This window comes from Alternaria incomplexa, assembly GCF_024043165.1.
Source record: "Alternaria incomplexa strain BMP 0042 chromosome Unknown scaffold_13, whole genome shotgun sequence".
Taxonomy (NCBI): Eukaryota; Fungi; Ascomycota; class Dothideomycetes; order Pleosporales; family Pleosporaceae; genus Alternaria; species Alternaria incomplexa.
The window spans coordinates 1,052,267-1,076,571 of NW_026249862.1; the positions used below are offsets into that span (position 1 = coordinate 1,052,267).

The 24,305-nt window shown below is 53.2% G+C and overlaps 9 protein-coding genes across 9 annotated transcripts; 2 read left to right on the forward strand and 7 right to left on the reverse strand.

Annotated features, from left to right (window-relative positions):
* Window positions 1-322: 322 nt before the first annotated feature.
* Window positions 323-1,108, reverse strand: J4E90_008661 (uncharacterized protein; the record flags this gene model as incomplete). Its single annotated transcript, XM_051438183.1, has 1 exon — window positions 323-1,108. The coding sequence occupies one exon, from the start codon at window positions 1,106-1,108 to the stop codon at window positions 323-325; it is 786 nt and encodes a 261-aa protein (XP_051288182.1).
* Window positions 1,109-2,075: 967 nt separating this feature from the next.
* J4E90_008662 (uncharacterized protein) lies at window positions 2,076-5,412 on the reverse strand (the record flags this gene model as incomplete). Its single annotated transcript, XM_051438184.1, has 3 exons — window positions 2,076-4,604; window positions 4,655-5,061; window positions 5,163-5,412. 3 exons carry the CDS (start codon window positions 5,410-5,412, stop codon window positions 2,076-2,078), a joined length of 3,186 nt encoding a protein of 1,061 aa, XP_051288183.1.
* A 48-nt stretch (window positions 5,413-5,460) lies between these two features.
* Window positions 5,461-7,386, forward strand: J4E90_008663 (uncharacterized protein; the record flags this gene model as incomplete). Its single annotated transcript, XM_051438185.1, has 2 exons — window positions 5,461-6,483; window positions 6,532-7,386. 2 exons carry the CDS (start codon window positions 5,461-5,463, stop codon window positions 7,384-7,386), a joined length of 1,878 nt encoding a protein of 625 aa, XP_051288184.1.
* Window positions 7,387-8,642: 1,256 nt separating this feature from the next.
* On the reverse strand, window positions 8,643-10,911 carry J4E90_008664 (uncharacterized protein; the record flags this gene model as incomplete). The annotated part of the gene is made up of 4 exons (XM_051438186.1): window positions 8,643-9,953; window positions 10,001-10,377; window positions 10,429-10,592; window positions 10,640-10,911. 4 exons carry the CDS (start codon window positions 10,909-10,911, stop codon window positions 8,643-8,645), a joined length of 2,124 nt encoding a protein of 707 aa, XP_051288185.1.
* Window positions 10,912-12,850: 1,939 nt separating this feature from the next.
* J4E90_008665 (uncharacterized protein) lies at window positions 12,851-14,309 on the reverse strand (the record flags this gene model as incomplete). The annotated part of the gene is made up of 2 exons (XM_051438187.1): window positions 12,851-12,921; window positions 13,103-14,309. The coding sequence occupies 2 exons, from the start codon at window positions 14,307-14,309 to the stop codon at window positions 12,851-12,853; spliced, it is 1,278 nt and encodes a 425-aa protein (XP_051288186.1).
* Window positions 14,310-14,747: 438 nt separating this feature from the next.
* Window positions 14,748-17,315, forward strand: LYS4 (mitochondrial Homoaconitase; the record flags this gene model as incomplete). The annotated part of the gene is made up of 2 exons (XM_051438188.1): window positions 14,748-14,798; window positions 14,850-17,315. The coding sequence occupies 2 exons, from the start codon at window positions 14,748-14,750 to the stop codon at window positions 17,313-17,315; spliced, it is 2,517 nt and encodes an 838-aa protein (XP_051288187.1).
* A 179-nt stretch (window positions 17,316-17,494) lies between these two features.
* J4E90_008667 (uncharacterized protein) lies at window positions 17,495-18,355 on the reverse strand (the record flags this gene model as incomplete). Its single annotated transcript, XM_051438189.1, has 1 exon — window positions 17,495-18,355. The coding sequence occupies one exon, from the start codon at window positions 18,353-18,355 to the stop codon at window positions 17,495-17,497; it is 861 nt and encodes a 286-aa protein (XP_051288188.1).
* Window positions 18,356-18,818: 463 nt separating this feature from the next.
* On the reverse strand, window positions 18,819-19,164 carry J4E90_008668 (uncharacterized protein; the record flags this gene model as incomplete). Its single annotated transcript, XM_051438190.1, has 2 exons — window positions 18,819-19,094; window positions 19,159-19,164. The coding sequence occupies 2 exons, from the start codon at window positions 19,162-19,164 to the stop codon at window positions 18,819-18,821; spliced, it is 282 nt and encodes a 93-aa protein (XP_051288189.1).
* Window positions 19,165-19,687: 523 nt separating this feature from the next.
* J4E90_008669 (uncharacterized protein) lies at window positions 19,688-20,315 on the reverse strand (the record flags this gene model as incomplete). The annotated part of the gene is made up of 2 exons (XM_051438191.1): window positions 19,688-20,248; window positions 20,304-20,315. The coding sequence occupies 2 exons, from the start codon at window positions 20,313-20,315 to the stop codon at window positions 19,688-19,690; spliced, it is 573 nt and encodes a 190-aa protein (XP_051288190.1).
* Window positions 20,316-24,305: the final 3,990 nt, after the last annotated feature.

Genomic DNA, 24,305 nt, shown 5'->3' on the forward strand with positions numbered 1-24,305 from the left:
TGCAGTGCTGAGCATGAGGAGCGGGACTGGCCGAATCACAAGATTTTTTGTAAGGGCCCCAGTATGGCGCGTAGCTGCGAGGTGTGTGGCAAGTCCGAGGGGTTAAAGCCATGTTCCGCGTGTAAGTCCGCGAGGTACTGTAGCGTTGAGCACCAGAAGCGGGACTGGCCAATTCACAAGGGTATCTGTAAGGCCTTGAAGAGTATTCATGATCTTGCGGAAGAGACAGGACATTTGGGCTTGGAATGAGGAACGTTCATATTGTCAGCACGCTCAGAAAGTAAAATCAGCAACTGCATGTATACCCCTCGGTCCCCAGTGCTCAAGCAGATCGGAAGTGTGTACCGATGTTGAATCTGCCGCCCTCCTCGTACCCAAACCCAACCGCCGCTCCCTCGCCCTCTATCTCCTCCAGGGCCTGCTGTGCCGCCTCCGCCAGACCACCCGCGAACATCTGCGTAGCCGCTATCTCCTCTGGTAGCTGGGCGTACGCCTGGTCAGCGGTGCCTGTCATCATCCGCGCCATCGCGGTCTTGCAGTCGCCGCTCGTCACTTCGCCCGGGTACTCTCCTCGCTCACGCCTAGCCTCCACGGCTGCGACCAGATACCCCATCGCGACCTGGTATCTGCCAACGCTGTGGCCGCTCAGCTTGCGCACTTCACCGGCAAAGCGTGCAGGCCAATCGCGCGGAGCGACCAAATTGCCTTCACCGTTGCGAGGCGCAATCCACGCAGGCAAGATCTCGCCGTCATCACCCAACTCCCAATGCTTGCGAATGGCCTCGAGGCACTGCTGCGCCTTTTTGTAACCGCCAGAAGCCTCAGCGCCGGAGCCTTGTTGACGCCCACCAAAGGTGGCTTCGATGCGGTATGTCGGGCCCTCGACAAGGTGGTGGTAGTCGAAGCAGACCTTCTCATCGCGCTCAGGATGCCAGATGATGATGTCTTGAGTGGGTTCAAGAACCCCGGAAAAGGTGGCGCGGAGCGCGTTGTAGGTCTCATCGCCCTCTTTCAGGCTGGAGGAGACTTGTCCCCAGTAGACGTCGTCGCCAAAGCGCATCATGATGAACTTTGTGCGCTCGGCGGGGGTGTTGTATGTGTATTGCATTGCGATGGTTGTTGTGTTGATGTGTGGGAAGTGTGTTGTAGTAGGTAAGTGGTGAGATGATGATGTATAGGGATTGGAGAGAGGAAGTTGAAGGCAGCAAAAGGTAGCTTTTATATCTCAGTACGAAGCGCAGAAATCCAAAACAGGCCTTCACCGCGGATAATTCCTCAGTCACTGTCACTTTGCGTAGCACGCGTTCTCAAACGCGTCTTCACCTTCACTTCCACTGCTCCGCAGCCACCACGCCCGTGGGCAAAAAGAAACTGTGCACTCCCTACATTAAAGACTGTTACAAGCTGAGTTCGAACAAACGGCAAAAATATAACAATACTTCGGAGGGATGTTATGGCTTGTTTCAAGACGTAAAGACGCTTATCACTCCACTCGAACCTGCAGGTCTTTGCTATATGAGAATTAGCTGAGTTAATTACAATACATAGAGCAGTCAAAATGAGTTCTATACAGATTTGAATTCGCGCTGTTGTGTTGTGGTGGAGCGCGTGGTGAGAGCAAACGCGCAAACGCTCGTTGCCATGGCACTGCGGTGAGAGCGCGCGCACACTATCAGACTGCAACAACACCATATCGCTTGTAACTAGTTGAGGGATACAAACTCGCCGTTTTATACAATCTACGCGACCAAAACCATGCCTGGAGGTATCCGACGTTTTCTCTAGTGTTACACTCACTTCACGGAACATCACGTATACAACTGCCTGATACATGGAGCGCAGCGTACAGACCACAAGTTTCTCCGTAGTCAGCAAGCTGGGAGATGAATTACAGCTTGAAGACTACAAGTCATGTTGTATTAGGCACTTGACGAGATGAGATGTCGAATTCATACGTGCGTTAATTTACCTTTTTCCATCTTTGGATCCTACGGCTCAACAACACTGCTTGTAAACAACAGATCTCTTCATGCGCGGCACTTTGGTGAGATATGAGATTGTATTTATACATATGTTCATCGACCCTTCTCCACCTTATGCTTCTTCGGCCCAACAAAATTACACAGTGCACCGCCATTCACGGCAATGACCTTCCATCCCGCCGGGACGACACCAAACTCCTCACTCTCTTCCTCCGTCGCACTCAATTTCCAGATCTTTCCTGTCTGCCTATCGAACCATTCCCTCCCTTCTGGAGTTTGTACCAACTCACCAAGCACGAACTTGGTTACAGCTTGAATATCTTTGGGATTGACCGAATCGGGGAGTTTTTGGATGTCCACGTCGAACTTGCGTTTGCCATCGATTTGGACAACACATTTGCGCGTTGTGGTGAGGAGCGGTATGATGGCGAGATCTGCGGTTGGAAAGCCTGTTGCGAAGACTGTTGAGACGCCGCTGTCATTCGTCTGAGTCGCAGTGCATGTGTTCAGTTGATGCCAGGCTTCCTCAGCGACACCAGGAGCAATTGGGGCGAGCATGCGAACGAGGTGGGCCATGGAGTACCATTTGAGAATTGGTGTGATGGGAGACGCATGCGGCGTGTCCCAGATAGTGTTTGTCAGTGTCATTAGATCGCTGACGATGGTGTTGAGAGAATATGTCTGCGAGTACGATTCTGTGACGCTGGCGATGGTTTCCTGTGTCTTGATCCAAAGCTGAGCTTCATCTGGTTTGAGGGTGGACACCAAGGTTTCGCGTGTGGCGTTCTTAGATTCGCCGCTTGTCGAAGCATCTTGTAGGATACTGAGGAGTTTACTGTCAACCTGTGTGGGTGTAATGAACGTCTCTATCACATCATCCGGTATCCATGGTGCGGTTGACAGCTTGACGACTCGATGTAACCATCGTTGTACGCCAGTGATCTTTTTCTCATCCCACTCAAGCACATCACTGACAGGTGCTTGGAACAGCATATGCGCGCGCGTGGCGTCTGCGCCATACTTGGCAATCGTGGCACCTGGATCCACACCATTGTACTTGCTCTTCGACATCTTCTCGAAGCTGACGTTCGGAGTAACTCCACTGGCCTTGATCATGGGCTTGGAGGGATTGGTCAAGTCGACTTCATCGGGGCGCAGGAAACGACCATTTTTGGGGTCTGTAAATGTCTCTCCGTGCACCATACCTTGCGTGATGAGACGCGTGAAAGGCTCACCATTCGTTAGATAACCCTTTGGCCATGTTGGAGTGGTTGCCAGAAACTTGGAGATGAAGCGCGCGTATAAAAGATGAAGAATCGCGTGTTCTACGCCGCCGACATAGAGGTCCACTGGCATGCCAGTATTGGTTTTTGTCGGGTCGACCAAGGCGTGCTCGTTCTTCGGATCTAGGAACCTGAAGAAGTACCACGACGAGTCCATGAAGGTATCCATAGTATCAGTCTCGCGCTCAGCAGCCGAGCCGCACTTCGGACAAGAAATCTTCTTCCAGTTCTCATCTTCTGCTAACAGGTTACCTTTGCGGCCCTCGAAGAGGCTGTCGGGCAGGTTCGGTAGCTCGACCGGAAGGTCTTCCTCAGGCACAGGAACAGCACCACAAGATTTGCAGTGGATGATTGGAATAGGTGCACCCCAATAGCGCTGCCGACTTATCAGCCAATCACGGAGTCGCCAGTTTGCTTTCTTTTCAGCCGGCTTTCCAGTATCGAGAATCGCTTGTACAACCGCATTCGCGGCTTGCTTTGAGGTCATGCCCCCGAAACGATCTATGTCTGCAGCAACGAAGCCTTTTTCAGTCATAGGTACGTCGTCACCACTGCGCGGTACAAGCGGCAAAGGTAGTGAGCCCTTCTTGGCAGATACGACGACTCTGACTGGCTCATCACCGACGTTCTTTCGCCAGAACGCGTGGTCTCGAGTGTCGTGACCTGGTACACCCATTACAGCGCCAGAGCCATAGTCGTCCAAAACGTATGGAGCCACGTATATAGGTACAGAGGGTCCTGTGGAGCCTTGTATGTGGGCGAGGGGATTGCGCGCTACAATCTTCCGCAGCTTGAAACCCTCCTTGGCGTCTGGGGGGAGCTCTGCTGCTCGCTCCATGAAGGCGCGGAGCTCTGCATCCTCGATGGCTAACTGCTGAACGATTGGGTGACGCAAAGAAAGAGCGATATACTGTACTCCAAAAAGCGTGTCAGCTCTGGTAGTAAAGACATCGACGGGCTCAAAGCGCATTTCACTATCGGTCGAGACGATATCGAACCAAAGTTGCGCGCCTTCAGACTTGCCAATCCAGTTCCTCTGCATGGCAAGAACCTTCTCAGGCCACCTGCCGTCTCGTGCAAGAGCGTCCAGATCCTTTAGCAAGGGTTCCTGGAACTCCTTGATCTTTAGAAACCATTGCTTCAGCATCACCTTCTCGACCTTTGCACCGGAGCGCCAGGAGCAGCCATTGGCATCTACTTGTTCGTTTGCGAGGACGGTTTTATCGACGGGATCGTAGTTCACGAGAGATTTGGCTTGGTAGGCTAGGCCGCGCTCATGGAGCATGAGGAAGATGCGCTGGGTGTGTTTGTAGAAATGGGGATCGCACGTTCGTATTTCCTACATACAGAGATCAGCCCATGCTTGAACATATTGAGCGTTTTCCATACAGCGTCCCAGTCCCAGCGTCCACCCATTTCCTTCATCTGACTCTTCATAGTCTCGATATTTTGTAGCGTCCACTTCTCCGGGTGTACCCCTCGCTCGATGGCCGCGTTCTCAGCCGGTAGACCAAACGCATCCCAGCCTATGGGGTGTAGGACCTTGTAGCCCTGCATGTGCTTGTATCTGGAGAGAACATCGGATATCGTGTATACCCGCAGGTGGCCTAGATGGAGGGTGCCCGAGGGGTATGGGAACATGGGCAGCACATATGCGTCTCCCCTATCGGACTTCCGTAGGTCGTGCCATTGGGCAGATAGCTGGTCCCAATGGGGTTGCCATTTCGCAGTGAGCGATTCGACCTTGATTCCCTCAGCTCTTGACTTTCTCTCCAGCGTACTCGCCCATCGTAGGGCTATGCGCGGTCGGGAGACTGGGAGGCGTGGAGGGCGACGCCAGCCTACGGACTGCAGACTGAGACGACGCATCACCTGGGCGTATGCGCATGGCGTGGACGTGTCGTATTCATGGTCTGGAGGATGCGCGGATCTACGCCAAGCATCCAGTCCTGAACGACTCCCACATTTTTTGGATGCAGCTCTAGCGCTCGAACGGGAGCTAGTCCCATGACGGCATAGGAGCCCGTCGGTTTCAACAGCGCATGCAAGCTGCACCACTCATACACGGCAGCGGTGAATGCTTGAAAGGGGTGCTGGATACTGCCCCTACACTCTGCCTCGCCCTTCATATCATAATTACCGTCCATGGCTAGCAGATAGGGTTGCGCGCATCTCTCCCACATTCCCTCCGCACCATGGCCGCCGGTCGCTACTCCAACCTCCCACCGCCGACTCGCGATTCCCTCGAACTCGCCTCGCTGGCCTCCTCGTCGCACCCTTCACGGCGGACTTCCGAAGAGTCTTCGGCCTCAGGCGCGCCTTCCTCGCGTAGACTGTCGTTCGATGATGAAGACCCTCTGTCGGAACTGAATCCGGCTGGTCACGATCCGAACAGACCACGGCACAATCGCTCCTACAGCGTGTCCTCCGCCTTCGATTTCGCGCCGAACTTGTTCCCTCTCTCTAGTACCGCGCAGGGTTATACAGCACTGGGCGCGCCCTCCAATCCAGCATTAGACCCGTCGAATGCGCTTAACGGCGGCTCATTGGAGAAGAACAAGAGCCTTACATACCTCAATGGGCTGTCATTGGTAGTTGGGCTTATAATAGGAAGTGGCATCTTCTCTTCACCATCTCAAGTCAACAAGAATGCTGGGTCGCCAGGCGCGTCTCTCATAGTCTGGATCGTCGCTGGAATACTGGCATGGACGGGTGCCGCGAGTTACGCCGAGCTCGGAGGCGCCATACCACTCAATGGCGGTGCCCAAGTCTATCTGTCTAAGATATTCGGAGAGTGGGCGGGATTCCTGTTCACATGGTGCGCAGTCGTGGTGCTGAAACCGGGCTCGGCAGCCATTATTGCCATAATTTTTGGAGAATACCTGGTGCGCGCTGTTATTGGCGCCGAAGCTGTGGATGCAAGCACATGGTTGAACAAGGGCGTGGCTTTGGTGGGACTTGTGGCTGTCACGCTACTCAACTGTGTGTCCACAAAGCTCGGCACAAGGAGTGCCGACGTCTTCATGTTCCTGAAGTTCTTTGCACTTACAGGAGTCACAGTCATCGGTATCGTAGTTGCGGTGACCGGGCTTTCGTACAAGGGCGACGCGAATGAGGACTGGAAGAATCGCGGCTGGTTCGATGACACGAGCGAGAACGTTAGCAACTGGGCAGTGGCACTCTACGCCGGGCTCTGGGCCTTCGACGGTTGGGACAATGTACGTCAAGCGATTTGAAACCCTGCCCACTCCTACTAACGACACCAGGTAAACTACGTCACCGCCGAGTTCAAGAACCCGACCCGCGACCTTCCCCGCGTCATCCACACTTCGCTCCCGCTCGTCATACTGTGCTACATCTTAGCCAACATATCCTACTTCCTCGTCCTCCCGACCTCAGTCATCGAATCGTCCAACACCGTCGCCGTAGCCTTCGGTTCGCAGGTCTTCGGTCCAGTCGGCTCGCTCATACTCGCGCTATTCGTCTCGGGGTCATGTTTCGGCGCACTCAACGCGACGACCTTCACATCCGGCCGCCTAGTGTACGCCGCCGGTAAAGAGGGCTATCTCCCCGCCCTATTCGGAAATATCGGTTTAGGAAAGAACCACAGAGCAATCCGCTTGCACAGCATGAACGCAACGCAAGGGAAGAGCAAGATACCAAAGAAGCTAGTAGCCTGGTTCGCGGATGCTGACGCAGGCTTCTTCTTCACGCCCATATCCGCCATGATGCTCAACGCGCTCCTCACAGCCATTTACATCGTCGTCGGCTCCTTCGACACTCTCGTCACCTTCTACGGCGTAGCAGGATACGCCTTCTATTTCCAAACCGTACTCGGCCTCATCATCCTACGCGTCCGCGAACCCGATCTAGAACGGCCATACAAGACATGGATAACCACACCCATCATCTTCTGCTGCGTCAGTCTCTTCTTGCTGAGCAGAGCCGTATTCGCAGAGCCATTACAGACTTTACTCGTTGTAGCCTTCATGGTAGTAGGCCTAGTGATTTGGTTCGCGTGGGTGGGGAGACGAAGAGGGAAAGAGCAGAACAAGTTCCGTATGCCGGAAGAAGGCAACGAGAAGGTTGGCTGGAAGTTCTGGCAACGCTGGAGGCGATGAAAGAGAGAACTACCGCAATTTTGTTGTATACTAAGCGTCATGGTTGTATAAGATTACGTAGAAATGAAGAAATGATATCAACGTGTACGTATTCTGTTCCGTAGCCGTCATCATCTGCGTCTTACTTTGCTCAGGCCTTCAGATATCTCGTTACGAGGTACGATGTGATGTCGGCTTCGACTGGCCCGGTCCATAATAGCAGACTGGCAAGTCAAGACCCTAGCATCGTTCGTCTCAAGTCTGGTATTCCAAATCACATCCTGGTCCGCTCGAGGCCAGCTAAGCCGGAACCCGGGTGGAAACTTCAAGTGTAGATCTCTCGTTTTCCATCCGCCTCCTGTTTCGAGCGGAACGCATGATGGTGTGATGGGCACGTGGTCGGAAAGAGTGGCCGTGAACAGGTTACCCCAGAGATACTTACCGTAGACTCACGAAGATATCGGCGGGATATATCGGACGTATCAATTACGTGACAAGTCGGGGACGACAACTCAGGTGAAAGTGAATTCCGCAACGGAGCAGAAATTATCATAGTGTATGATAGCAAGGCAATATGGAGAAGGTTTTTATTTGTTTATATTTCTGCTCCTTTCAATCTGATCAAAGAGACTAACAGAGAATCGGGCTATACTACTCAAAGGCTCAACACCTTCTATCTCCTCGGGTTATTAACAAGAGCTCATGGAAGAGGCAATGGGGGTGCTAAGCGAGACGTGAAGAAAGATAACAGTGGGAAGACAAGAGGGGGGAAGAGAGACGAAGAGGAAGAGGAAGAGATGGAAAAGGTGATGGTGTGGGGTATAAAGAGCGGACGTGCCGTGCTCATTTCCGTAGCAGGGTGCGCAGCACCGGTGGTTCGTGAATGAATGTTCGTATCGTAAGCGACGTGACGGATGCAAGGTCGAGAGTCAAGACCTTGCCTGACCTGACCGAAAAGGGTCTGAAGTTCCCATGAACCTTCATGCGACAAAGGGCAAGCTGGGGTTGGGGCTAGAACCCTGACCAATGTGCCGAGACGCTGTGTCGCAGGAGGTGTTGTGCAAAACATGAAACCGAAACCGTAACGCCTGTGTGGGTATGTTGCCCAGACGCGAACCACCCAGAGTCGCGAGAGCAAAGGAAACAAGAAATTTAGAAACTCGCGTCTTCCCAGTTAATCGTACAGGCGGCTCGTTGCCGATTCCGGTCTAGCAGTAAGAAAGGAAATAGGGTTGGGAAAGGTACCCTCGCGCGTTTCGTGTAGCCTCAGGCTCCGCTTAGATCCAGCCGTTGCGTGGCGTCCGTTGCATCGTGCCCGCGCCAAGTGGAATACGGGCTGTAGGTGACGGAGCGGCATGGCCACTGTTCGTTCGCGTGAGGTTGTTGACTGACGCAGGTGTGCCTGGCTGCGATGATGTTGTAGGTGAACCAACTGCTGTAACGGGTGTCACAGGGTTCATGCGCAGTCCGCTGATGCAGGCAGGTTCGGGGACAGCAGGCTTTGCCGGGGTAGCAGAGGGTTGAGGGGAGGCTGGTGACTTCGGTGGTGGGGAGGGTAGCACCTTCTCGCGTTGGGCCTGGAGGTGAGCGCTGGATTGACCTGCCGGTGTGATGGGGAAAGGTGGAGTCCGCGCTGGGCTGTTCGCTCTGGGTCGTGCTGGCGACTCACCACGCGGGGGAGGAGGGGAGAATACGCTGGAGCTAAGCATCTCCTGCGATGGCGATGTGCTGGTCGTAGAAGGCTTCTGGATCGGAAGAGCCAACGAAGCTTCACTGCTGTCGGTAGCACCTCGCTTCAACGGAGGGGTCTCTCGTTCAACCCGTGTGCACTTGGCTGCTGCAAGCGTGGCAGGCGCAACTGAGAAGCGGAGACCAATTTGGACGGTTGCACTGCTATCGGTACTTTGCATGCGTTGGTGTCGTTCTGCAAATGGTAGTTTGGGCTTGCTCAGAAAATCCCAAGCGTCGCCGACATTCGTGACCGAGCCGCGTCGAGTAAATCGTCGCAGGGCAAGCTTGGAAATAGAGGAACCGTCTGAGGTAGATTTTGGATCGTAAACAGTTGGTGGAAGACGAGGTACCTCCTCAGCGCGTGTGGGAAACAAGGAATAGCTTTGGCTTTGCTTGCGCTCGTGTATCGTAGTTTCGTTGTCGAGAGCAGGTGGAAGAGGCCACTTTGTGGGATCGATAGGGCTTCCAGGTTTGGTCGATGCCGGTGTCAAAGCCCGCTCTGGTCGTTCAAAGTACTGAGGATCAAAGTCACCACGGTTCTTTTCTGGCCCGACATCGATCAGACCCTGTTGACTGTGTAAACGTTGAGTTGTCTGCAATGCCATCGGGCCACTGATCTGCATCTCCAGATCGCTAGGGCCGAAGAAACGGATCTTTGGTCGTTGTTGTTTCGCGGGCGCCTTTAGTTCTTCGATGGGACGAATGACCATTCGTGTCGCGTTCGTACGGAGGAAGAGGTGGAAGAACGTGATGACCATTCCTGACGAGAACAGTGAGATTTCAGCGACTCGAGAAGCGGCTAGTGCTTCCATGAATTCTCGGCGAAGGGACTGTACTTCCACAGGGATGACGAGAGTCTATGATTGTTAGCTAGAAAGGCTAGAAAGGTAGTGTAGATACTCACATAGATTAGTGCGGTAACGATCAAGAAGTAAGTCATACGTGAAGCTGAGATTCGCTCATTATGGTCCAGGTCCGGCGTTCTCATCAGCTGAATACTGATCATAGCGGCTACCATGAGCAGCAGAAAAACAAGAATTGAAAGGAAGATCAGCATCAGAAGATCGTACCGCATGGGGAACCAGATAAGCCCGCCAAAGCAAGTGTTCGGAGACGGCCAGGCAACAGTTGGCATCCAGGAGAGAAGAAGCATGAACGATACAACGGCGATACAGATTATCGTGTTCCACTTGCCGCGTGGGGCGAATCGGTCTTGTTTGTAGGCTCTGACTGCTACCTCGATACCGAAGACCAAGGTAATGAATCCGATCAGAAAGATAGCTGCTGCTTGTCAGTTTCATTGTTCGCAAATGTGATGTATGCGGAGCGTACCAGGAAATGTGACCATCGCTAGTCCGCGGCAACTTCTAGAGAACACGCTATGAAGTGTAGTGCCCTGCACTGATACGAAGATAATTTGTTGTAGAACGGCACCGCAGGCCAACGCAAGGGGAAAGGTTTCGGCAGGGTGGACATTGTGAAGAGCATTGAATCTCCTAGTTCTCGTTAGCAATATCGCAAACTCGGATCATGCTATACTGACTTCTTTCTTGGGAGAACCTGAAGAGCTGCAGCTCGTCGCGCATCCGACACGATCCGATGAACCGTCAATAAGGTCAAGGCAAGGCTGAAAGCTCCAAGGGTAAGATGTGTCGTCCGAAGCGTTTGTACCTGTTGAAGCTGTAGACTCGCGATGAGAGTCCTCGTCGTGTTTGATTGCGTCCAGGGAACTTGGCGAACAGCTGACGTGTTGAGAGTTAAGTTGAAGTGCGATCGGACCTCGAGCTGAGGGAAATGGTCGGCCCATGATTCCATCTCGCCGGCTCTAGTTACAACGGGTGTAGAAGGAATAGAATTGTCTCGCTGGTAACCAGCAGCGGCTGAAGAAAGGAAAACGACTAGGTATTCATGGAGACCGTGTGACTGACGTCGTAAACGAAAGAGTAACCAGCTCAGCGTCAAAGAAGGAAATGGCTAAGCCTGCCAGCAGAGCAACGAAAGAAGGGGAAAGAGCGTGAGCATTAGACGTAAGAGACAAGAGACGGGTATGAGACTCCAAACGGTATATGACAAAACCACTGGGCGGTAGCTGCTGCGCACGGTTTCGGAACAGCGGTCCTCAGGCGTCTATCCGGTCATTGGCTGAATAGACCCGCATTAGCAAAGATCCAGCCAGTTCATATTACAGGTCGCATCTTCCCGCAATGGGTGGGAGTGGGTTTCAACCTCATGCGAGCCACCCGCATTCTGCCAGGTAGCCCGGCCAGCGGAAGCAGCGAAACCCGCGTAGGCACCGTTGCGCCGAACAGCAGCCACCTGCCTTGGAAAGCCTCTTGTCGCTCTCGTAGCTGCTGTCATATAGACCGGGTTGGACAGGTTCAGCACGACGTCATTGCTTGACGTTGCCGTAGCGGCCGTCTCCACATGGTCCGCCGGTGAACGTGCCTTCGTTCTCAAGACCGCAGACCCATTTTCGTCAAGTCGTTCGGCCTGCTGAAGCGCGCAATCTCATCTGACGCTGAGCACTATACTTGGGTTCCTGGATAGCTATTTCCAGCGCGGAAGCGCTGATGTAGACAGTGGCGCATCGTCGGTGGTGGTGAGGTGGATGTGGTCGGACTAGAGTTCTGATGCTTGCTGGGTTTAGACTGTGCCGCAGATCCTCGCTTCGACCCTGTCCGAGACACAGCGAACTCCAGAACCCCTGCCGGGTCAACGTTCGCCGGGGAAGCCTCGCAAACCCACGACACGTCCGTAGCAAAGATGGTTAGCTGGAAGGTATAAGCAATATATTATAGAAAACGGAGGGGGATGTGTAAAGCCACGAGGCATTGCTGCATTGGGCCTAGTGCGCAGGTCGGTCTGGTTTACGCACGCGACGTATAGGAACGGTTCGCGGGCGTGAGATTGAAGGATGCAAGACCCATCAGCATGCAAGACGGAAGGAACCGATTGAGAAGCCCAGATGGAAGATCGTGTGTTATCGCAGCCCAGCGCACCTGGGCCTCCACAGAACTGACTTTCAAACCACTGGTACCGCCGAGTGGTAGAGGGTTGTGCTGCAGAAAAGCAACATACTCGAGACGTAAGTCCAGCACCGAGAGCGCGACACCACACGGTGATCAGTATTCACATCATCACACTCCCTGGTAGCCGCCGGCAGGTCTAATCAAGGCGCCTACGCAGCGGGACAGTCACGTCTACACCCAAGCACTTCAGACGTCTCGTCACAACCGCCGTGGTCTGAAGTTTGACCTGGCAAGCCACCAAGACCAAGATAGATCAGAGAGGGCTTTGCAAATCTTACTACAACAGGCAGTGCACGAAGTTCGTCAATGCATCGTGGTAGTCATACTAGGAATGGTAACTTTCCAGAACACCAAGGCACAGCCTCTACATAGTCACAGCCACAGCACGAGGCACAAGGGTGTGCTTCATAGTATTCTCCGATAATGCAAATCATGAACCGGGTGGATACAAGCAGTCTAGTTGGGTCTTGTGATAAGGATCGGGCCTGATAAGACTAGAAGTTGTAGACTGGGACTTGATTTTGCTGTTCACAGGTGTGTCTTGTTGAATGACACGGTTGTGACAGGAGGGTATATTTTTTGGAGGGCATTGAACAGGCCTGCAGCCTGCAGCCTACAATAAGCCAGAAATAAGCAAACAAGAAAATGTAGCGTCGATGAAGGCTCCACGGTGTTCAACTTTTCCCTTGAATGGGACTGATACACAGTGCTGCGCAAGGCCTGACTCAAGCCGACTTTGCAAACTCTTCAAGGTACGAGACGAGTAGCTTGGTGCCATCTAGCGAGACGGCATTGTCTAGAGCACGAAAGAAGTTAGCCTGAGTCACTGATGAGGATTTTCCCCAGGCCGCATCCTAGATCGAGTACACTCGGCCAGGTCGGCCAGAAGCCGCGTACCCAAGCATGCCTTGTGAAGGCACGACTCGAACCATGTCTGACAGCGGGATCAATAAGACGGGAGTTATAGGGCCACTTACAATTACTGGCACGGATGCCACCTACGCTGCGGTGTCCTTTCAGACCTAGCAGGCCCTTCTTCTCTGCGCCTGCAAGGAAGGCCTTTTCTTTGTCCGCATCACCACCGTCGACGCGGAAGCATATGTTCATTCTACTGCGTACAGACTTGTCTGGCACTACCTGGTAGACATTGGAGTACTTTTCGAGCATATCGTAGATGGTCCGCGCCTTCTCGTTGGAGACATCCTCTTGACCACCAATGCGCTTGGCACCATAGGAGCTGACGAGTCCGGACATGACCTGGCCAGCCACCCAGACATCGAAGATGGGCAGTGTGTTGTAAAGCGAGTTGTTTTTCGCGATGGTGGGGTAGTCGAGCACAATGGGGCCAACCGATAGGTTGAGCTCTCTCATCAGGTCGGGCGAGGCGGGTGTCGAGTGTGGCGGAAGGAGCGACTTCCGCATGATGACGATTGCGATACCCGTGTTGCCAATGTTCTTCTGGGCGCCGCCAAAGATGATGGCGTACTTGCGCACATCAACCTTCCGGGAAATGAAGTTTGACGACATGTCGGCGCAGACCAGGGGTGCATCGTCGCCCTCAAGGCTCTGAGGGAAAGACGGGAACTCGACTCCGTCGACGGTCTCGTTGTCGCAAAAGTACACGAAGGCTGGCCCGCCCTTGGAACGCGGAGTCAGGCTCCACTGGTCTTCCGAAGCGATCTTGCCAAATTTGCCGTCGTTGATTTTGCGCGAGTCGGTGGCCACGTTGACGTGCTTGGCTCCTACAAGACGCGCTGCCTCTTGCGATGCCTTGAGCGACCAAGAGCCGGTGACTAGGTAGTCGAGTTTGAGCTCCTCGTCGACGACCTTGCGCAGCCTCTTCACCACCTCATCTTTGTTGTCGCCCACCTCTTCCGCAATCTTGGCGCGCTTCTTCTCGACCCATATCGAGACGAGGTTGTATACGGTCGCACTGAACTCGCCGCTGCCGCCGCTCTGGAGGAAGAGGATCTCGTAGTCGTCCGGGATCTCGAGCAAGTCGCTCAGGGCCTTCTTGGTGTCGGCAAGAATCTCGTTGGCTTCTGGCGAGCGGTGGGAAATTTCGCAGAGACCAATGCCCTTGTCTTTGTAGTTCAGAAGCACCTGCGAGGCCTTCTCGAGGACCTCGGTGGGCAGGGGTGCGGGGCCAGCGCCGAAGTAGTTGACGTCGGAACGGTTGACCATGGTGACGACGGGCTTGAAGATTAGCAGTGGGTGTGCAGAGTTAGTCGGAGATACTTGGGAGAAATTGATCAAAGAGGGGCGGTTTGTCTGGTGCAAGTCTTCTCACGTCGCGTCATACGGATGACTCCAATGCCAACCTCTTACCAAAAGTTGCTTCCGATCTCGGGCTAGCATACAACACGCAGGCGTGGACATGGCAACCCCTCATGCAGAGTACTCAAATATGGCTTGCCCCGGATCCTACATGTCCCCGCGTGGGAGTTGTTAGCATTATGCGAAGTCATTGCAGGTGTCCGGCTGCGCCCAATGGCAGGCGCCGCAAGTCCGCTGACGCCGGTTTCGGTGCGCGGGTGGGTCGCGAATTTTGGTCTGGGGATGCGCATCACTGCCGTTTGCTGCAAACACCACATTGCTCCCAGTTCAGGTATCACCACAGCAATGGCCATGTCGCTACGGGCAGCCCGGCTCCTGGGTCGCAGGCAACTAGCAGTATGTAGGAATTGTCGTCGCCGGCTATATATCCTCTAATATTCAATGTAGCCCTGGGCAAGTCTTGCTCTTCGTGCCGCCTCGCTTTCGCCTCGACCGTGTTTCGTACCCCGAACCTTTGCCACGACCGCCGTCCGTCGCGATGCCCATGATGTCTTTCCCTCGATGAAGGAGAGCCCGGCGGCGAGCTTCCTCTCTTCGCTCAATGAGACGCCCGCAACACCCCAGACTCTCACCGAGAAGATTGTGCAGCGACATGCCGTCGGAGTTGCGCAGGGCAAAGTCCTCAGGTCGGGCGACTACGTGACATTGCAACCGCACAAATGCATGACACACGACAACTCGTGGCCTGTGGCGCTCAAGTTCATGGGCATCGGAGCCACCAAGATCAACGACCCCAACCAAATCGTCATGACGCTCGACCACGACGTACAGAACAAGACGGACAAGAACTTGAAGAAGTACAGCCAGATCGAGGAATTCGCACAGAAGCAGGACGTCGTCTTCTACCCCGCTGGCCGAGGCATTGGTCATCAGATCATGGTAGAGGAGGGCTACGCCTGGCCGGGAACACTCGCGGTAGCTTCTGACAGCCACTCCAACATGTACGGCGGTATCGGATGCTTGGGTACACCTGTCGTGCGCACAGATGCGGCGAGTATCTGGGCAACGGGCAAGACCTGGTGGCAGATTCCGCCCGTGGCCAAAGTCACACTGAATGGCAAAATGCCCCAGGGTGTGACTGGAAAGGATGTCATCGTTGCTCTGGCTGGCCTCTTCAACAAGGACGAAGTGCTCAATCACGCCATCGAGTTCACCGGCACTGACGAGACCCTGGGCAGCATTCCCATCGACGATCGTCTCACTATCGCGAACATGACAACCGAATGGGGTGCGCTTACGGGTCTATTCCCTATCGACTCTACCCTGCACGGCTGGCTTCGCGCAAGGGCCACTCTGGCAGCTATGGGAGAAGGACAGGCCAAGGACCACCATCAACAACAGTTTGTCCACGAACGTATTGATAAGCTGTTCACTGCTACTGGTATCGTTGGTGAGAAGATGGGTCACATCTTCAAGCCTGCGTTGGCTGCGGACAAGGGAGCGGTATACGCCAAGGAGCTCTTCCTTGACCTGTCAACTCTGTCACCCTATGTCTCCGGTCCCAACTCCGTCAAGGTGGCCACCCCACTGCTCGAGCTCCAGAGCCAAAACATCCCCATCAATAAGGCTTACCTCGTATCCTGCACCAACTCCCGCGCTTCCGATATTGCTGCCGCTGCCAACGTCTTCAAGGACGCCGCCGTTCTGAATGGCGGCAAGATACCCAAGATCCCTGACCATGTCAACTTCTACATTGCTGCCGCGTCAATTCCTGAACAAAAAGCCGCAGAAGAGGCTGGTGACTGGCAGGCGCTTTTGGAAGCTGGCGCGCAACCATTACCTTCCGGTTGCGGCCCCTGCATCGGACTTGGTACCGGTCTTCTCGAACCTGGTGAGGTTGGTATCAGCGCCAGTAATCGCAACTTCAAGGGTCGTATGGGTTCGCCTGACGCCAAGGCTTACCTTGCTAGCCCTGAAGTAGTTGCTGCAAGTGCCCTGTCGGGCATAATTTCTGGCCCGGGATGGTACGAGGCTCCTGAAGGCTACCAAGGTGTTCGACGTGGAGAAGGCGATGGTGTTCCTGAAGAAGAACGCATGATGACAATCGAGGACATGCTTGAAAAGGCCATCAAGGATGCTGAAGCTGCCATCGATACCTTCGGTAACGCTGAGCCCGAGACACAATCTGTCAACCCGCCTGCGGCACCAGGTTCGGAAGCCGAGACGCTGACCGAGATCCTCCCCGGCTTCCCTGAGAAGATCAGCGGTGAGATTGTCTTCTGCGATGCAGACAACATCAACACCGACGGTATCTACCCCGGTAAATACACATACCAAGACGATGTTACCCGCGAGAAGATGGCGGAAGTGTGCATGGAGAACTACGACCCCAACTTTGGGCAGATTGCCAAGGCTGGCGACGTCCTCGTATCCGGTTTCAACTTCGGTTGCGGTAGCAGCCGTGAGCAGGCCGCAACTGCTATCCTCGCCAAGGGCATCCCGCTAGTCGTCTCTGGTAGCTTTGGTAACATCTTCAGCCGAAACAGCATCAACAATGCTTTGATGGGAGTCGAGGTACCCAAGCTAGCCAATCGTCTCCGCGAAGTCTTCTCTTCCAAGGATGCGACATCCTCACAACAGGCTATTAAGGAGCCTTCCAATAACAGCGAGTCGCTCGATTCGCCACCTCCCGCCGCTGCTGCTCAGCCAAGTCAAGCCAAGCAACCAACCCGCCGCACTGGCTGGACCCTGGAATGGGATGTTCGCAGGAGTACCGTCTCTGTACAAGAAGGACCAAATGGCGCCAAGTGGAACGTCAAGGTCGGCGAGCTACCTCCCAACGTGCAAGAGATCATCGCTCTCGGCGGATTAGAAAACTGGGTGAAGAAGGAGATTGGCAGCCCTCTCTCCTGAGTATGAAAGGGCTCGGCGATTAGCTTGTAACATTCATGTATACCCAATTGAAAACTTGCATAGACGGCGTTTGAGTATTTAGGTCCATTACATCAAGCAATACAGACTTCAATAGTACATGCTACCAGCACAAATCCCGTGCATCGACCTGGAAGGTCTTGACCACATACCTATGCTCCTCACCTCATATAAACCGGCATACCCTTCTCCCACCCCTTCACCCTACAACAATGCCAAGTATCTGTCTCACTAACACCCTGCCCCCCACTACTCTTCTGATCAATACTAGCATACACACTCCACCCCTCCTCCTCCAACAACTCGACCAACACAATCAACAACTCCCTCACTCGCATCGTCTCCTCCCCACTAGGCTGCCATGGATTGCCCCTGAGTTTGCACTCCCACACCCCTTGCTCTTTTAACCCAGATTCCAAGATACAATCCGCACCTACACGAGCCGGGAAGGACTCATACAACGAAGCAGGCGCGTCGATGAAGCGAAGGCGGTTCTGGCGACTAAAGGCTACAACACACCATTCGTGATGCACAGGGATCGGGTTCTGAAACCGGAAGAGGAGGGTATCTTTGTCCATTGCGGATTTAGAGATGTCGGTGTTGAGTGTCAAGAGCCAGCCTGATGCATGCAGCGTTGCTAGTACACCGTTCATCAGACGCCGTGCTTCAACGCCTTCTTTGCCGTAGCCGCCCCATGGGTAGCCGTTTAGTTTGAACTCGTGGCTGTTTGCGTAGAGCTGCTCTTTATTAATACCTAGCGGCCGGGTTGAGAGAATGGTGGCGCGACACTTGGAGATGATGGGCTCAGGGAAGCGCAGGAAGCGGAGGCGGTCTTCTTTGTGGAGCGATAGCGATGCAAAGCGTGTCTGTACGGGGTGGCTTAATGCGGGTTGTGATGCTGATGAGGAAGGTGCTGTGTAGGCGGGTGGTGGGGGTGCGAATGATGAATTGTCTTTGGTGGAATCTGTAGAGTCGCCTTTGGAATGCCCGGATGGGGACTTTCCGCGGAGTTTGTCGAACATCTTGGGTTTGGGGGTGGTGATGTTGCGAGGTGGGAGGTAATCGAGAGAGGACTAGCGGGGTAACTGCGCGCCTTACTTTCCATTGTTGGTGCCTATTGCGCCTTCTACATCTACGATATGTGACATGTTTGTATCTGGCCTAAATTTTCTTCGTCTATGTGCAGCCTTAATGCATCACCTGGTAGAAGATATCAACCAAGATAGCCTGTAGACTATACTAAAAGAAAACCATCGACTGGAAAGATCTGGTGTCAATGTAGGCTCCAGGGTATGTATTCAGTGTTCCACTTGATCAGGCTGGCAGTACGATCACGCTCCGATGAGTCGGTCTTCACCCGAAAGATAATGTAGTTTCCCTATCGGTACCCCGACATTTCGAATGATCCCATAGGCCGTCACGTTGTGAAAGAAGCTATCAAGTTTGTTAGCAACGCAAGCATGTACTCAAGAGGCTAATGACTTCTTACAAATTCGGTAGAACAAACTCCTGCAAGTAAGTCAAGCCGTTCAAGTCGAAATGCCACATGTTAGGCACGTCGATCATGACGGGCATGTCCTCTTTCCCGGCGAACGCCTCGGGTTGCGCCTTCTCGAAGTATTCCAAGGCCTGCTCAATCTGTGTGTATAGATCTTGGAAGGAGGCCGCGTCGAACCCGAACGTGGGTACTTCCATGCCACCAAGACGCTCCAGCGCTTTCGTTGCAGTGGTAACTTGGAAGAAAATTTGGAGTGCGAGTGGCTGCGAGAAAGATTCTTTAGCTATTACTCTTATCTTCGAAGATGGAAGTGAGCAAGATACGTACATGCATATCCGGTGCAAGTCTAGCACTGAGGACTTTCGAATGCGGATATCTGTTCTCATCGCACCACTGTTCACCCTTCTTCAAAACCACCAAATGGTTTCGCATCGCTTTCCGCAGTGGGGGTACGCATAGTTCGTAGAGAGGAACGGTCGATGTCATGTTGATTGTGCTGTAGATTCACCTAGGTATCCTTGAAGCCATGTGGGAGTGGGGGACTTAAGTGTACCTGCATCACCAATCACTTGAGACGTATGCCGGCTCGTATAATGTCCCGCATCGACCCGATGCTAAGGCCCGAAAAGCCGTTTCGCAGACTCGGTATAATCCAATGATGCCCTTTCAATCACCGTTGCAGGCTACCACGTTTCCAACGCCTGCCAGCCCTGACGTCCTCATCCATGCTCCATGCTCCATGCTGGTTCCCACGTGGTGTGGCTTGTCTTTGGATTGATGGATCGTTACAAAGCCCTGAGAGATCTAGATTCATGAAGTGCATGACGCTGATGATGGGAATTGCCTCTATTGTCGGCTACAGACATCCATACGCGGAAGCCTCCCAGACTTTCGATAGTATCGCCCGCACCTTCTCCCCGATCTCGTCGTTCATTGAGCCAGAGTTGACCCGCTTTTGCTCCGCTTGCACTATCAGCAGCTTCTTCTGGAGATGATCCAACCCCTGCTTGACGATAATGCGGCCTATTGCCTTAGATTCCTCACTGTCCAACACGAACCGGCCTACTTGAAACTTGCTGTCGCCCAACTCTACACAACCTTCACTGTTGCCTCTCTTGATATGGTTGTCTGTTGTCGCATATTTTGCTTGTGCCGCGACGTAAAGTGTGCAAAGAACGTCCAGCTCTTGCAAAAGAGCCATAGCGCGCATGGGGTCTGAAGAACATGTGCTGCACTCCATCATCGCACTATACAGATTTGATAGCTTCTGGTCGAGCTCCAAAACCTTCTCTAGTGTATTGTACTCTGCAGCGGGATCGTGTATTTCGATGCCGATTGGATCTTTGAGAAAGCATTCAGTGTTTGTCGAGGATCTCCAACACATGCACTGCCTAGTCTGGTCGCTTGACAGAGGGCCCTATATATGAAGTAAGCAAATTTGAAGCAATGCACTTGGTTGTTGAATGCCGTACCCTGATATCCATATTCACAGTTGCAAGAGATACAAGGTCGTTCAGGAAGAGGATGAGTGCTTGCAGGATGGTGCACATGGATACATTAGCCAAACATGATGCTGTTATACTGTACATCTTTCTCTCATTTCTCTCCGAGCTTACATTGCTCCGATCCTCCGCGGGATAAATACTGTTTGGTTTCATGCATAAATACAGCCCTGGAGTATCAGAGACCGGTGGGTCGTTCATGAAACATACAGTTCGTCCCGAGGTCGGCTCAGTTGCCTGTGAACCTCACCTAGCGGCGTTCAGATGACTGTTGATGCCCAGAACCTGGGCATGCAGCAACGCGGGGAGTCGTAGCTGATGTTCCGAGCTATCGAAAGCAATGCGGTAGTTGTGGGTGTGGGTCCTGCGGGAGATGGGCTAAGCCATCCCGAGGTCTCCAAGCAGATCGCCCAAACTCACTTCTTACCGAATTTACCGTGCAGAGCGCAGAACAACGAAACTGTTTCCTTCGGTAAATGTTCTCTTCACGAGTATAATAAAAGAATAAGAAAGTCCTGGGTACTAATGAAAAGACACTGTGGTTCTCTAGAGGTCTATCTGTCAAGAACCTTTAGTTCACGAATAAGATCATAAAAGCCTTCCGCAAGAGCAAGTTCGTAAGTACAGGCTTGTTTGGCGACCGGGTGCCGGCCTACTGAACCACGACGTCATGCACACTAAGCTCTAGCGCCGATCTCAGACCCACAACTCAGGACATGGAGTTTGCCGCGCGCACCGAACGCGCCACGTTGAGGCCTAAGGGGTTCAGTACTGTAAACTCCCGCGTCTGTCGCCGAGCACAGTGAAAAGGGGCGCAGCGATTTCTTCACTTCATAAGGTTCATTCACTTTGACCACAGTCTCGATCGCGACCGATACCTACTCCCAACACTTCCAGGCGCAGAGACAACGAGTACCTAAAAATACGCCAGTGTTTCGGCATCTACCCGCCATTAAGAGCAGACACTAACAAGACCCATGCGCGACCTCGTAATTGAGATGGGCAAGGGAGCTGTGACCAGACCCCCGTCCGTGGTGCTGGTAGGGCCAAGATATGTGCGATGCACGAAGTCTGTTGTTGTCATTACAAGGGAGTGCCAGCCTTACCCGTTCGTAAGTTCGATTCCGAGGCTGCCCCCGACTACCGTTTCACAACCACTACCCGCGACGATTGAACTTGCGACTTATCACGATCAAATTACTTGTTAGAAGGTTGGTGTCTCATGCAAGACCTTGCGTGAAGGAAAGGTTGGCGTAAAGCAGCTTGCGCGTTGGCAACCTTAGAAGTGGGAGGCTTGTCGGCACCGGGCCGACTCCACTCTCACTCAATGCTGTGTGCAGAACCGGGTGGCTGACACTAGCGAAGCAACAGCGTGTCCCGACCTTTCGCAGTCATGAGTACCCTGGTCAACACACACCAACGTTCATACAAGCATTCGGAGTGGCGCCTCACCTTATGACTGGGGTTCTTCGACGTCATCGGAGTGCTTCTCTGTGAAGTCAGAAGGAATTGTCTCAGCGATGGGTACGAAGTAGGAATACGCAATCACAGAATAAGGTATGCCGTACAGGTCCACCAGCCCAACTCCCCCTTAGTCAACTGTCCGTGGGCGTGCGATGATCGACGGAAACTCCCAGAAGCGAGGCTGAAGTGTCACTGTGTCAGCCACTTCAACGCGCACAGTCTATGTCTGCGCCCTTGATCTGCATAACAGATGAGGACACAAAACTCTAGGCCCCGTCAGGCCTCAAGACAGGCCTGCCTCAACGGCGCTGCTTGTCCAGACAGGGTAGTAGATACCTAACACGCGCGACGATGTGTGGCTTTTACTTGCACGGCGTGCCATCGCGGAGACGGGACGTCAACATTGCATCACATTTATTACCAGAACTTGGTGGTCGGTAACGAATGCCGCTGTAAACGTTTGAAGACAGCTCATCCGCCGTTGTAAGGCACTCACAGTCATAGCATCCGCACCGAATGCGAAAACTCAATTTCTGGGTTGTCGATTCTCCTACGATGGTACGAAGCTTGTTCATACTTCTGGTCGACCATGGATCCCCAGGAGTGTACAATTACGACACCGGTTAATAGTAGTCCCCTGCCAATTTATCAACAGCGAACATCTACATCTGTATCAGATAGCATCACATAAGCTCGAGATTATCGCACTGTCAACACCACCACACTCTCATTCCAAGGTTTTCACGTTCATCTGTTCAAGGTCAATTTTCAATTTGCACACAACCGACATATCTCTATTCTCTTCGCGAAGCTACCAACATGGATCCGACGCGTCCGGGAACCCGCCGGCTGCGCAACTCTTGCGATATCTGTACTCTATCGAAGCTCAAATGCAGTCGCGAAAAGCCAGTTTGCCAACGTTGCGTAGACCGTGGCTGCCAACAAGACTGCAACTACAGCGTCGCACGCCGCCCGGGAAGGCGGCGTCAAACATCTATAGTCTCAGATGACGTCGGGTCGTATGGTCAGGATGCCAGTGCCAATGGGTTACGAAAAAGGCGTGGAACAGCGCCACTGACACCCTCTTCATCTTCCATGGACTCGCTATTTTCGACAAAGAAGCGTCACGATTCGACACGGAACACCCCCCAGCAGATCTCGAGAGAAACAAGCGATGGAGGGGAAGGGCGTATGCTTATGAGGTCTCCAGGAATGGACTTGATGGAGTCGTTCACCAACATACCGATGGAACTATCACACAGTGGCGACGGAGTTGACTTTGAACCGATGGAGAGTCTTTCGCTATGGGAGTGGGGCGAGAGTGGAATCGACATCAATGCAACGAATAGCCATCACCCAGGCGTCATGCCGCAGATGTGGAATATGTCGTCAGGCCAGACCATGCTCAGTGGTATGGACTTCGACCTTAGTAACGGTACTGGGGCACCAGGACAGGAGCCATCACCGCCCCTGAGCCATACGAGCCAACGAAACCTCTTTCAGGACAACCAAACTTCTCTTTTACCCCCAGCAGACTTCAGCAAAGATTCCAGTTCCTCCTCTCCAGCTGCTTCAAATTTCATCTTCGACTTGTCAAAGAATGTGGATTGCAAATGCTCCACTCAACTCAGCCATCTCATGTATTCTGTCAGTCTGTGGCGTGCGACAGCAGTTCCACTAGACGTTGTTTTCGCTGTTGAGCAACAGCTCAGCCAGACCAAAGAAGCAATCACCGGATGCGCCCACTGCTCTCTCGGCTCAATATACACGAGCATGATGCTTTGCACTGCCATGAGCTGGGTCATTGAGCATCTAGAAGCCTATATGCGCGAGGCAACAACAGTCAGCGCGCCCAACGGCCAAACGACATACCTGACAATCAGCGGCTTGACGTTGAGTAAAGACATGTCTCAGTCATGTTCTGAGGCATTGGTCAAACTCCGCCTCAGACGAGTTGTGCAGACATCACGAGAGTTGTCAATGTTCAACATGGAGACGAAGAGCACGCTTTTGGGGGGACTACGGTCGGCGGCGGCCGAGACTGGAGCGGCAGCGCAACAGATGTTTGGAATGTTGGAAATGAGAGGTGCCTTTTAGACAAAGAAAAGGCTTGCGATTCAAGAGACGCCAGCACCACGTCTAGGAGAAGGTAGATAAGAGGATTTCAATGGTTGCGCTGGTAGCACCTCATGATATTTAGAGCAGATACTTCCAAATACCTAAACATCAAAGCTTTTATTATATGTGCATTACGGGTTCTGATTGGCCTCCGATCATGTGGTACTCGGTACATTTGCCTGACATTAACGCTTCGGTGATATAGATGCAATTTCCAGCTGACAGGTCAGCTTAGGCGCAAATGTCGTAGATAGTAGATGGATGTACATGTGGAATTTGTAGCCTTACAAGCGGCTGCCGGCTCATTAATTCTTCGCCTTCGCATGATGCAAACAGAGACCCGTCCAACTTTGGTTTCATGTGGGAAAGGGCTTTCAATGCTCTTCAAGA